A 13,314-nucleotide genomic window follows, 5' to 3' on the forward strand; every position below is an offset into this window, starting at 1 on the left:
AGACCCCTTTGATACAGATATAACATCCTGGAGCTGCGGAATTTTCCATTTTCCCTCATAGCGTGTTAAACTCCTAATACCGAAATAAACGGGCATAGTGATGAAAAGGCTAGTGAGTTGTGAGCGGTAATTAACTGCTTGTTTTATCTAGAACCAACCTTGTTAATCAACTCTATTACCCGGTAGCAAGTCCTAGGGTGCGGAATATCTAGTAATCCTTAACAACAGCGTGTTAACAGATGCAAGAGAGAAATCGATTCAAACCCCACAAGGCGAAATAAGTGGGAGTGATGGGAAGGCTCGTGAGTCGTGAGCGGTAACCAAGTCGTTGTTTTGGATCCGGAACCAACCTTGCAAATCGATTGACTCAGTTACTCAGTGGCAAACCCATCAGTATTGGACCTCCGCCCGATCCAAGTTTTGACTTATCCAGGGCACAAAACATGACAATTGTGCGTGATGCTTGGCTTTGTACGGAGCACCGGCACACAAGTTAACCTACCTCGGCTACTACGCTCTTTGTAGCACCGCGAGTTCACTCTGGACAAGATATAACGCAGGGACTGTGCTTTGTAACCAGGTGCAATAAGGATCTGGACGCTAGCCCTAACGCTTACTATGCAAAATGAATTATAACATCGGATGGGTGCTACACTCAATACCGGTCCACCCATCAACAAGCGGCAGTCCACCGCACCCTTTCCTGTTGTCCCCGACAGTTTCCCAGATGCAAAACATGAGTAACAAGTCAAACGCCTGTCCTGTTCATCCTGCGCAAGCAAAGACTACCCACATGTATCATAGGACACCTAACCTGAAGTCCTGGCCTCGTCGTTTGCTGTCGATTTGGTACATGAAAAAAAAAAACACCCACAATAATAAAATGTACAAAGGGAAAGAGGGTATGGTATGGTCAATCCTGTTATGATCATCGTCATCTTCTCATGTCGTTATCTGAATAAAAGGCTATTATGACAGTTTCGTTGTATGCTTTGCGGAGCAAGAATGAAATGATTTCGATGCCCAAAAAATAAAAGTGATATCGAGCATTGTCTTATGCAGCATATGCGGAGGTCATTGTTCCGAATATAGTGTATATCTCAGCATCGTCTTCAAGCATCTTGTGTATGGCCATCATTGCTCTATCCGAGGAGGCGGAGACTGCCAGCCATTGATGTATGCCATTAAACCCATTCCAATGAGCACCACGCCTAGCATGGACGCATACGGCAACCCGGCCTGTAATGATTGGTCCCGGGATGCAAATCCTCTTTGTGAAGACAGTGGCGTGATTGTGTTTGCTCTTGACAGGGTTGGTCCATCCTCCGTGTCTGTTTTGGATGTATTGGTAGCAGCAATTGTCTTGTCGGGCTTTTCTGGGTCCGGCGGTGCCGTTGCGGGAGCTTCCTGCTCCGTCACGTCTGCCTTGGACTCGGTCGCCCTTGATCTTGATCTCGAGCGGCGTCTCTCTTCGGCAGCACTTCGCTTGGCCTCCTCTGCACGAAGCTGGACAACCATTTCGGCCAACGATTTTCTGCTCTCATCCCTCTCAGACTCTGCTGTCTCACATCGGTGCTTCCACTGCTCAAGCTGCTCTCGCATATCATTCATCTGCTCGTCCATGTTGTCAATTCGAGACTGCAGAGAAGCTGTCACCTCCTCGGCAGACGTGTCGTTCTTTTGTGGCTCTGCTTCTTCTGGAGCTGCTGATCTTGAATCACCTGATTCCTCGACCTCCTGTTCTTGAGCCGACTCGGAAATATCGGTCATGGTCACATCAGCAGGGGTTAGGACGGATCCATTCATCTGCAGATTCGTAGACGCCTCAAGCCGCTTCGCGAGTTCCTCGGCAAGCTCACGAGCCTCTCGTTCTTTCTGAAGCATCTCCTCTAGTTCTCGCATCCGTGCTGTTTGGGTATCAATATCTCGCTTCGCATTGTTCAACGCTTCTGTAAGCTGTATGATCTGATTCATATTCTCTTGTCGAGCCGCCACCGAATTCGGAGGACCAGACTTTGGCCTCTCAGTTGGGCCTCGTTTCAATGACGGCACATCTGGCTTCTCAGGCAGTGGTTGTTGTGGTGGCGGTGCGGGTGGTTCCGAGAAGCGCGTCTTGGGATCAGACCGGAAGGGAATGCCACCGTTCACTGACGGCTGTGACTGCTGTTGCTTGGCCGGTTCGGGCACTTCAGGTTTCTCCAGGTCCTTTACATCTTCTTTCGTGAGCAGAGTATTCACGAATTGGTTTGTGCGACTGAGATCCTGGGCCTGCAGCCGAGCGTTTCTCATTTCCGACTTTTGGAACGAGTTAGCGGATGCATAGCAAGAAGTTTTCATTTTCCAATTCGACGTTTCACTTACCGTTAGGCGTTTCAATATTTGATCCGTCGCAACGGGTGCCAAGAAGAAGGACCGTTGCTGTGGCATTCCATTTCCTTGGTTGTTCATGCCGCCGTTATTCATCATTCGACCACCAGGGCCAGGTATCAGGGCGTGGCCATTTGCCCGGCCACGCATCTGAAGAGGCCAATTAGGAATCATCATTGTGCCGTTGGCCGGGTCCAAGTCGCCAAAGTTCATGTCCAAGACATTGTTAGTATTGGACAAAAATCCGGCATGCTCGACCTTTGCAGCAACTTTGTGATGTACCACAGTCTTTTGATCCTCGCTCACGATATCGATGCCAAGTTCCAAATGATCGGCCGTCTGCAACTCATGAGGCTCCGATTCGCGATTTTCCTGTGAGAGGCGTGTGCCATTTACAAAAGTGCCGTTGGAAGACTTGACGTCTCGAATATATATCTTGCCATTTCGCTCGGCGTATATTTCGGCATGCTGTCTTGATAGAACCTTGCTGTCGAAAAAGCCATTGGTAGCAGTGGGAATAGTCTTTTGATTTGTCTGCCGGCCAATTCTTAAGCTGTCAGGCGCGAAGGGAACAGAGATGGTTTTTCTTTCGAATGTGCCGTTGAGGGACAGTAGGTAGAGGACTGGTTGGCCCGGAGGGAATTGCTCCGCACCCATCGGACCGCGCATCATCTGTTGCTGCTGCATCATTTGATTTTGGCCTGGTCCCGGCTGAAGTCCGTTGTGATGTGCGGCCATGCCGTTTGGTCGGTTGGCGGGGAGCCTCGAGTAGTCCGGTTGCACGTCGGGTTTGCTAGGTGGCCAAGGCGTCTTCGGTTGCGGTCGCTTTCGAGGACCAGCCGTTGCAGACCACTGACTTAAATCGGAAGCAGCAGATAACGAAGTGCCATTCGACTGTGAACCATTTGTGGCAACGGACGTGTTGGATGCGTTGGAGGACAATGATGAAGCAGAGTTTGTTCTCGAGAGAGACTTCCGCGGTGCGAACATGCCTCTCACTTCGTCGGGGTCCATGGGGTTGCTACCGCTAATTGCGCCCCATGCTGGTCGAGAAATCTGAGGGAAGGTCGGAGGGCTGGCTACTGCGGTCATGAGGAAGGCTCAAGCGTATCTTGTGGTGAAGGGGGCGGGCACACTGCGGATGCCGTGATGGCCGTTGCGGAATGGAGCCTCGGACGCGTAGTTGGTCGACTTTACACCTGTCCACCGCCCTTCGGACGACACCGGGCCACGATTTGAACCTCTCGAGAAACAAAGTGATGCTTGAGCAATGGTCGATTCCCTCGAATGCCAATGGAAGTTCCGGTGTGGATGATTCTGGATGCCAAAAATTCGTCAGCATGAGCGTCGGACTCGGATCGAGGGGTGGCAGCATTGGCGGCTCTCCAGATAAAGCGAAAGAGCGACTGCCGGGCGGCCACGCCAGGGGAAATTGTCAAACTGGACCGCCGTGACCTACCAAAACAAAAAGTTGGGGGTGCCGGCGATGGAATCGGGCGCGCGTGTCCTGAGAAAGCTGGTGTGGAGTGAACTGAAGGGAGATTTGGCAATCTGGCGTTACCCCCGTTCTGTGTTGCTCCTAGACGCTGCTGGGTCTCTTGCTGTGCTCGCTGTGTTCAGTAGCGAGAGTGATGGGAGCCACATACAGTGCAGAGCGCACTCGAGGTGCTTCACCAACCACCGGTAGAAGTCACAACGAAGACGGTCTGGATATTGTAAACAGTGTCCGCGATGCTTTTCGATTGCATGGGACTAGGTCCAACGGGCATAAATTATCTCATGACTCTGTGCTAGACCCATCGCCCGCTCATGATCATGGTTCACGTGATGGGGAGCACAGTAGAAATAGGTGCTCCACCACGGAAAGAAAACTGTGAGGGGCGCTTCAACTGGCGGGATAATATTTACCCAAACCCGCGGGCCACATCCAATCAAGTCGAGTGTTTGACGGGAGCTTGAACAAGGGTCCAACCGTCCAAGAAATCAGATGGTTGTGGTTGAACGAGACTGGATTTGTTCCAAGGAAGCACCGACCTCACTGCCGAGAGAGCAACCTCACCAAGAAACAATATGCCTCCTGTCACAGCCGTCCCCACGGGCGGCCAGCATGGCCCGTCTAACTTTGACAAGCGTAGGACTGCATATTAAGTGTGGTGGAGAGAGGACAAAACAGCTAACAAAATGGGCGTCTAGTTAAAATGGGTGCCATGATGGGCGGTAGTATGTCAAACGAAGAATTTCCAGCGTCTTGTCGCTTGCGCTGACCAGGATGTAGCTGTCGGGACCATTATGGGCTTCATCTTTGGTACGAACACGGAACAGCAACCCGATTCCATGGTTTGCTCGGCATCTAACAGCATGACAGGAACCGTCAATATCTTTCGATACGGCGCTGGTACGCAGGGCATCATGAGAACATTGGGCCAGTATATGCTTGTTTCTGGCACTACATTCGGGTATGATTAGCCCTCCCTTGCGCCAGTCTCTGTACAATAACTAATAGCCCTCTGCAGCTTCTTCATGTCGATTGGTTCCGTTATCCGATCAGACGCCGACCCTAAACTGCACGAATTGTACATGCGGGCGCAAAGACGACCGATAGTAAACATGGCTAGCCCAGCGTGGCGAAAATCCCCCTAATCTCAACCCCGTGTCGAAATGACAATATATATCCGCTGGAACGACTAGAGATGTATGGATGGAGCCCTTCTCTGACAACACCTCATTGTAACATATACACATGTAACATGATTCATGTCTGTACTATCTAGAGTAGGAAACTGCTTGTGCATACGAAGAATGACAAGTCCTATTACAAGCGATTGCAATATTAACGCCTGTGAGACGGTTCAGGAGTGGTTTCACGCCAGTTCTCGCCAGTCATATATCAGACTGTCCTCCCTGCGCTGATGACCGCAGTCGGTGGAATATTTCCCCGGTTTTCGACCTAGCTTGAACGGATTTATACTACCAGCTCATAAAATAATTCGGTTACTTCTACTTCTCCCTTGTTTCTTATTTATTCTTCTGCCTATTCTACCACAGTTTCTCTTTTCATTTTTCGTTATACGATATCTTAACGAGCCGTACAAGGGCACGGCCGCATTCCTCCATGGCCTACTATTGTCGTATAGTCTTTCATTCTGTAAACCGCCACCGCAACCGACCATTAGTGGGTTGCAATGAACCTTTTCGCAAGGAAATAAAAGCTCTCTCAACTTCTCCTCGCGCGGTCCCTGCCATCTCCTTGACAACCCAACGGTTTGTCAGGGTGAGCTCTTGTGGATAGTGGCCGATTGTCACACTCTATGTGGGTTAGTAATCCTCGAGCTGTCCTTTGTGTTCCTTTCCTCTTCACCCTTGGGCACTCGCAGTAGTCGTCTAGCTAGTTGTCAATACACTTAGCTTGAACTGGTACACCCTGCTGACTAGCCTCAGACTTGGTCCATTGAACAATAACGCTTCGCAACCTGTTGTGCAATGCAAGAACCCTCATCCCCACTAGCACTTAACCTCGAGAAAGAATGCTATCAAAGTAAGCATGCAAGTCTTTGGGGCTGATCGGCGCTGGCCGGAGTGACTGGAAGTGCTCCGAGGTTTTTAGTGCAGCCACCGTCTTGTCATTGTTGAACATAAATTACCACCGCGTCCTACCGTTCTTGACCCTTTCCATTAGCATCGGAAACAGCGGCTTCAACCCAAGCTCTACACCCGACTTGTCCGCCTGCAGGAGAGCGTGTACCCAATCTCCATATGCTAAGGCAGACAGGGCGATGCCGGTGTGCTGCTGTGCGATTCGAAAGTACTCGTTGACGGATATATTTTCTCGAACACCAGGGGTAAGGTGATATACCTTGCCAAGATTCCTATTGGACATGACCATCATTCTCATTGCTGGAGCGACATAGTCGACCGGTATCATTTCCTTACGCTGGTCCGGAAGATGGGGATATATCCCTAAACGGAAGCAGTCTGCTGTAAGCCGGCTCAGAAAATCATCCGGGTTCCCTACGCCGTCCTTGCTATTGCACACGACAGCACCCATGCGATACACGGCGGCCGGGAAACCTCGCTTCATCAACTGGCAAAGCATCTCGTCCGAGACCCATTGACTCTGGCCGTAGCCCGTCTCGTATGCAACCGTTGTATCGAGATACGGTTGCAAAGGTGCATCTTCCGTGAGTTCCCCTACTTTGTCCGCCACCAGGCCAGTTGGTCCAAAGGCAGCCATGCTCGACGCGTAGTGTAGTGCCTTTGGTCGCGACGCGACGGCCAACTGGATCATGTTCAAGACCCCCGTCATATTCGCAGCGCGGTTGGCCAGGTACGGCTCGTTGTAATTAATCTGGGCACCGAGATGAAATACAACACTTGTGCTTTCCGCAAGAGCCAAGAAGGCCGGCTCACTCAATCCAAGTCGTGGCTTGGAAAAATCTCCCAGGAGAATCTTGATCTTTGACTCGAATTCAGTAGCAAGATGTTGCAGGTGGTATTTTTCGAGATTTCTGCCCATCTTTTTGCGGGCTGATGCGTGCGAGTCGGAACGGACGAGACAGCATACCGACCTTACTTGAGGGCATTGTAGCAAATTGACGAGTAAATGCGCGCCAACGAAGCCCGTAGCACCCGTGAGAAACACGTTTCCTTCATCCTTGTCGAGCCAGTTAACCGGGGGGGTAGTGGGAATGGAAATATGCCTTCAGATCTGGAGATTCTCCCCCAATTACAACCGTGTGGCATTCTGAAAACGCAGTCGGGCATACGGGGGCAACAATATGGAAGATAGCAGTCGGCATAAACAGATATGTGACGTGATTCTCCTTGAGCATACGGTCTAGACTTTTCGGAAGCAAAGCCTCACGCCTATCCAACGCCGCAATTGTTGAGCCATTGAGTAGTGACGCCCATATGTCCATGAGCGAGAGGTCAAAACAAGGGTTGCCAAGATGGCCAACTGTGTCCGAGGACCGCGGGCCGTAGACAGGGTCGCGTGCAAGCCTCACGATACCACGGGCTAGGATTTCAACAGCCTTCGGGGTACCAGTGGTGCCCGAGGTGAAGAGAATGTGGGAACGGAAATCGGCCTTGGTTTCCACTGGGAGAGTTGCTGCATTGCCTGCCGTGTGCCCCCCATCGGGGCTTTGTAACAGCGGGATCTTTGTTACGGGTAGATGCCGATGTTGAAACGCATCATCAACGACCATGTTCTTAACACCGGCCACTTGTAACTGTGTCTGCGTGTCCGGCCGAGGTCGGTCCGGGTCTAGCGGAACGCAAGTGCCGCCCATGTAGATGATGGCTAGTTGTGCAATAACTTGGTGTGATCCGTGGGTAACCCATATGCCGATGGGTTCTTCATGGCCTAATCCACGCTGAATTAACTGCATGGCTAATGCTCTGGCCATGCCGTCTAGTTGGGAATATGTATAAAAAGTGCATTTCCCAGTAACTGCAGTTTTGTCTCCGTTTCTGCTGGCTATACAGGCAAATATATTCCCTATACTAGACGAGGCTAGTGTAGTGTGATTATAGGCAGTCTTTTCCATTTTAATTGAGGAGGGTTTTGGAAGATTTTGAGGAATAATATCTTGTATGTGACAAGGGCTTAATGAGAGCTTGTGAATAGCTTTTAATTCAGCCAAGAATCGTCTTTGGGTTCCCAAGGTTCTTGGTTTCTCTTCTTCTAGGTCCTGACCTGTTACCCGCAAGTATATATCGCGTATATGTATAACCCGACCTACATAGCTGAGGCATCCATATTGTTACTACATATGTATCTTGAGTTGCTACTTCGTATGCCCTGACTCATCTCCTTGACTATCTTGTGTGCTTCGGCCCGTGCCTTCATGGCAACGTGAATTTTGTGTTAGCAGACAGCCCCGTTGTACATTATTGTCTTTATATTTTATATTACCGCTATTTTCGCCTGTCTTCGCACGAAACACTCGGTCGCTACATGGAACTGGTGCCATTACCTCCAAGTTCACTGTACTTTTCATAAAATCCGAAAAGAAAAAGAAAAAGAAATTCCAGCGTCCGGACTCAGGGAGCGGTGGCAAGGCCCCGTCTTGATGCATGCTGGCAGCAATATCTCGGCGCACCTCGGAATCCTATAATCCAAGGGATGCGGCCGAACTTGGATGCTACACCAAGGCCAAGGCCCCCTTTACGCCCGCCCGTAAAGAACAAGAAGCAAAAATATTTGCCAAAAGACCCGCGTCTCCCTTGTGCGTCTGCGGTCCCGTCCGCACTGGCACTAAGACGTCTTTTACGTCAGAATGCAACATTCCTGTTGATGATGGTCGCGGGGCAGAAGGAGAATCATGCCATCCGGCACAGATATCCGTATTCCCATTTCGAATGCATTCAGAACTCTGCACTGGGTACGGAATAGCCGCTCAGAGAAGCATCAATGCTAGGCGCCGTGACTGACCGTTTTCTCGAAGGGGCGACGAAAAACTGAGACATTGAGATTGTGATGTGTCAACCTGGCATCAACAAACCCCGCAAAACGGCGAGCTAAAAAAAGCAAATCTGGAGTCACGTTTTCTCCTAAAGAGAATACTAATCAAGCAGTGTACGGAGTACTCCGTACATATCCCGAAGTTGTCAGTCATCTCGCATACCTAATTGCTGTTTTCGGCGCTCCTTGCTTGGACCTCTTTACTCCTAGAGTGCTCCCAGACTCGAGCAGCCACCACGCATATACATACAGCATCTCCATTTTCGACATGAGCTCGTGATGAAATCCGCGGCGCTAACCATGTACCTAGACCGCATTGTTCTTAAGTTGTTCCACAAGATCTGGAGGCCGGCTCAGCTTCCATCTGAGACAGGGAACCTTGCATGCGCCTGCTTCTGGCGGGATGCTCCCGTCTCCCTCTCGACCGAGTAGTAATCCGCACATCACCTGGCACTACGTTGGAGAATGGAAGAAAAATCAAAACAGGACGATGCAGACCCTTTCCACACTGTCACAATATTGTGACCCTTTTGCGCCGCCGTCGGTGCAGATGGAGTCGTCAACGTCTCCCTCGGCTTACTGGCGGATCCGGATCTAGTATAGATGTGCTCATGCTCTTATTATATAGAGCAAGCATATTGTTTTAAACGCCGAGGCGTTGTTGTCTCGTTCCATTTTCCGCTCTCTCTTCTCTATTTATGGTTTGGGAAGAGTTGCCCGCTTGAATCATGGGCATCACGTTTAGCAAACGCGATGCAGCGACGTACTCGGCAGCCAAAGTTGGGGGAAAGCTGCTACAAACAAGAACGAATGGGTACATGGCAACACTCGCAAGCACTCGATGCTCCCCTGAAAAACAATGCGCTAACATGTCACAGCAAATCAGTTTTGGGAACACTTGTCGCGCCTCTGCTGCCCATGTTCCTGGAGAATAATCCCCTGCCCAACGGATCTCCCTGGAGTCTGCTCAACCACACCACCGACTACTACGAACACTTCCCACGTACTGGCGTGATACGATCGTATGATTTCACCGTCAGCCGCGGCGTCATCGCGCCAGACGGATACCAGCGCTCGGTGCTGCTCGTCAACGGCGCATTCCCCGGCCCCCTGATAGAAGCCAACTGGGGCGACACGATCCAAGTCACGTTGCACAACAACATCTCGAGCGCCGAGGAGGGCGTCGCCCTGCACTGGCACGGCTTCCTGCAACACGGCAAGCCCTGGGAAGATGGCGTCCCCGGTGTCACGCAGTGCCCCATTGCGCCGGGCAAAAGCTACACGTACTCCTTCGAGGCCGAGTTGTACGGCACGACGTGGTACCACTCACACTACTCGGCGCAGTATGCAGGCGGCATCGTCGGACCAATGATTATATACGGACCTCGGACGGCGCGGTACGACGTCGATCTCGGCCCCGTCATGCTCTCGGACTGGTACCACCGCGACTACTACGCCCTGGTCGAGGAGACGATGAAGCCCAACGGCCGCCCCGTCCGGTCCGACACCAACATGATCAACGGCAAGGCAAACTTTGACTGCTCCAAACTGCCGGCCGGCGACAAGACGCCGTGCCACAGCAACGCCGGCATCGCACGCTTCAAGTTTACGCGCGGCAAGACGCACCGCCTGCGCCTCATCAACTCGGGCTGCGAGGCGCTGCAGCGCTTCACCATCGACGGGCACACCATGACCGTCATCGCCAACGACTTTGTGCCCGTGGAGCCCTACGACACCAAGGTGGTGACGCTGGGCATCGGCCAGCGGACAGACGTCCTCGTCGCCGCCGACGCGCCGCCCGACGCCTACTGGATGCGCAGCAACATCTCCGAGGCGTGCAGCCTCGCCGGCGAGCGCCACGCCTACGCGGCGATATACTACGACGGCGCCGACGAGGCGAGGCAGCCGCAGTCGCAGCCGTGGGACGTCCCCGACCCCCTGACCTGCGCCAACGACGACCTCGCGCTCACAAAGCCCGTCATGCGCCGCCGGCCCATTGCGCCCGACTTGACCTACGACATGGAGGTCGGCCTGTTCAAGAACGCGAGCAACATCACCCTGTGGTCGTTTGGCGGCGTCGACTTCAGGGGCGACTACAACCGCCCGACGCTGCTGCTGAGCGCCCTGGGCAACCACACGTTCGAGAAGCAGTGGAATGTCAAGAACACACAGGGCGCCAAGAGCGTGAGGGTTCACGTCATCAACAACACGCCCGTTGCGTAGGTCCCCTCCCCCTTTCGCCCGTACACTCGTCGGAGCTCTTTTGCTAATGGCCCGCAGGCACCCGATGCACCTGCACGGGTTCAACATGTACGTCCTCCACGAGGGCGAGGGCCCGTGGGACGGCACCATTGTCAACAGGGACAACCCGCAGCGCCGAGACGTGGTGCAGGTCCGCAAGCACGGCCACCTGGTGATTCAGTTTGACGCCGCGGACAACCCGGGTATGTTTGCCGTTTCTCCCCCGTTGACCCCCCTGCCGGCGAGCACGTTGCTAACGATACAAACTACCGTGGCAGGCGTCTGGCCGTTCCACTGCCACATCGCGTGGCACGTGTCGGCCGGCTTCTTCGCGCAGTTCCTCACCAACCCCGACCAAGTGGCACGGTATCGGCACACGATGCCGCATGTTGTTGCCGAGACGTGTCGGCAGTGGGGGGAGTGGACGAACACCAATATCCCGGATCAGATCGACAGCGGGTTATGAATCGGAAAAGGGGGGCCCGGCGTGTGTGGCGAGTATATAAAAAAACCGAGGCCTGTACATTTTTTTTCTTTCTTTCTAGAAATTCTCCCTGTGCCGTGTAGACTAGCTGTATATTTCGACTAGACAACCCAAACGCCTCTATGTATGTGCCTTGACATGACGAACCAATCGTGACTCAAAATGCGTGAATGAACGGGTGGTTCTAAAGGGACGGCTTTTCAGCCTCTTTTTCCTTTTCCTTTTCCTTTTCGTCGACTGTCTCGGAACCTGCTGCTTCAGCCGCTGCCCTCGGAACATGTTGCTCAACACGAGTTTCGGGTGTCTCTGGCGAAGACTCTGCCCTCGCCATCGAATGCCCTCCCTTTGCCGCCGACTCCTCCTCCGAAACCACAGCCTCATGTCCCTGCTCCGCCGATGGCCCAGCCCCGTCCTCGCCCTCGCTCTCCCCGAGCCTCAGCGCCTCCTCCACCCCCTCGGCCAACTTGCGCACCTCGTCCTCGACCTCGCCCTCGACCTCGCGCCCCCCGCCGCCCGCGCTCCTCAGCTGCCTGTCCGCCTCCTCATGTCCGACAACCGCCCTCCAGCACGTCTCCAGCTCGTCCCTCCACCCCAGCGCGTCGGCCAGCTTGCGAATCCCCTCGTCGCACTCGCCCAGCTCCACCACATCGTCGGGCCGGGTGCCCAGCCGCCCTACCCTCTCCAAGTTCAGCAGCACGCGCGGCCTCCCCTCGGCCGCCAGCTCGGGTAGCCCCGCAAACGGGTGCACCGTCAGGCTCGTCCCCATGACAAGCAGCAGGTCCGCGGCGCGCGCGTGGCCCGCCCGCTCGCCAAACGCCGCCGGCAGCATCTCGCCAAAGAAGACGATATCCGGCTTCACCGTCCCCGCGCAGCCGGCCTCGCGGCACCGCGGCACCGCGCCCCTCGCCACGTGCTCCGTCATCAAGTCCCCCGGGAACGCGGCCCGGCACTCGATGCACCGCTGCGTCGCGAAGCTGCCGTGCGCCTCGACAATCTTGTCCGCGGGCACGCCGGCCCGCCGCTCGAGGCAGTCGATGTTTTGCGTGAAGAGCATCTGCAGCATGCCCTTGTCGTCGAGGAGCTTGATGAAGGCGTGCGACACCGTCGGGTGGAACTTGCCCGGGTAGAGCTCCCGCGCGAGCACGTAGAACGGCTCCGGGTGCGTGCGGAAGTAGGTCAAGTCGAAGACGGCCTCGGCGTAGGGGAGGTTGAGCCGCGCGAGGTTGTTGTAGAGTCCTGTTTTGGGGGACCGGAAGTCGGGGACTGCCGCGCGAGGGGGTTAGATGGATGTTTTTGGAGAGCAGAGGGAGTAGTTTGGAGCGAGCCGCTACGTACTTCCGGCGGCGGTAGAGATGCCGGCGCCCGTGAGGACGACGACCTTTCTCTGCTGGGACTCGTCATTGAGGTAGGCTGCCACTGCTGCTAGCGACCTCTCCGTCAGCGTCGAGGGCTTGACCGACTCGGCGACGAGGGCCGACTCCTCGTTGCCCATGGTGCGGCGGAGCCAGCGCGGGAGCCGGAAGCCTCGTTTGTCGCGATCGCGTCGACTTGGACCTATTGTGGCGGCTGCTGCAGCGGGCGTCCCCTGCAGGGTCGTGTGCGGATGCAGTCGTCGTCTGCAAACTTCTGACAGTCGTGGGTGGTGGTTGTAGAAATGGTTTTGCCTTCGGTCAGCCACCAACCGCCGACGTGGGGTTTTGCACCACCGTTACATCATTTTGATCTTATCGATACAACCGTCGACGGCTCCTGGGGTCGT

The 13,314-nt window shown here is 54.0% G+C and overlaps 5 protein-coding genes across 5 annotated transcripts; 2 read left to right on the plus strand and 3 right to left on the minus strand.

Moving 5' to 3' along the window:
* Nucleotides 1–1,134: 1,134 nt before the first annotated feature.
* G6M90_00g001200 (uncharacterized protein) lies at nucleotides 1,135–3,459 on the minus strand (the record flags this gene model as incomplete). Its single annotated transcript, XM_014687464.1, has 2 exons — nucleotides 1,135–2,295; nucleotides 2,362–3,459. The coding sequence occupies 2 exons, from the start codon at nucleotides 3,457–3,459 to the stop codon at nucleotides 1,135–1,137; spliced, it is 2,259 nt and encodes a 752-aa protein (XP_014542950.1).
* A 978-nt stretch (nucleotides 3,460–4,437) lies between these two features.
* On the plus strand, nucleotides 4,438–5,007 carry MGR2 (the record flags this gene model as incomplete). The annotated part of the gene is made up of 5 exons (XM_066129500.1): nucleotides 4,438–4,498; nucleotides 4,561–4,587; nucleotides 4,643–4,672; nucleotides 4,733–4,823; nucleotides 4,881–5,007. 5 exons carry the CDS (start codon nucleotides 4,438–4,440, stop codon nucleotides 5,005–5,007), a joined length of 336 nt encoding a protein of 111 aa, XP_065986113.1.
* Nucleotides 5,008–6,004: 997 nt separating this feature from the next.
* Nucleotides 6,005–7,772, minus strand: asaC_0 (Nonribosomal peptide synthetase asaC; the record flags this gene model as incomplete). The annotated part of the gene is made up of 2 exons (XM_014687462.2): nucleotides 6,005–7,018; nucleotides 7,131–7,772. The coding sequence occupies 2 exons, from the start codon at nucleotides 7,770–7,772 to the stop codon at nucleotides 6,005–6,007; spliced, it is 1,656 nt and encodes a 551-aa protein (XP_014542948.2).
* A 1,786-nt stretch (nucleotides 7,773–9,558) lies between these two features.
* Nucleotides 9,559–11,537, plus strand: ptaK_0 (oxidoreductase ptaK; the record flags this gene model as incomplete). Its single annotated transcript, XM_014687461.1, has 4 exons — nucleotides 9,559–9,644; nucleotides 9,709–11,049; nucleotides 11,111–11,274; nucleotides 11,350–11,537. 4 exons carry the CDS (start codon nucleotides 9,559–9,561, stop codon nucleotides 11,535–11,537), a joined length of 1,779 nt encoding a protein of 592 aa, XP_014542947.1.
* Nucleotides 11,538–11,739: 202 nt separating this feature from the next.
* On the minus strand, nucleotides 11,740–13,047 carry HST21 (NAD-dependent protein deacetylase hst2-1; the record flags this gene model as incomplete). The annotated part of the gene is made up of 2 exons (XM_014687460.1): nucleotides 11,740–12,818; nucleotides 12,891–13,047. The coding sequence occupies 2 exons, from the start codon at nucleotides 13,045–13,047 to the stop codon at nucleotides 11,740–11,742; spliced, it is 1,236 nt and encodes a 411-aa protein (XP_014542946.1).
* Between the last annotated feature and the right edge of the window lie 267 nt (nucleotides 13,048–13,314).

Source organism: Metarhizium brunneum, chromosome 1 (assembly GCF_013426205.1).
Source record: "Metarhizium brunneum chromosome 1, complete sequence".
Classification (NCBI taxonomy): domain Eukaryota; kingdom Fungi; phylum Ascomycota; class Sordariomycetes; order Hypocreales; family Clavicipitaceae; genus Metarhizium; species Metarhizium brunneum.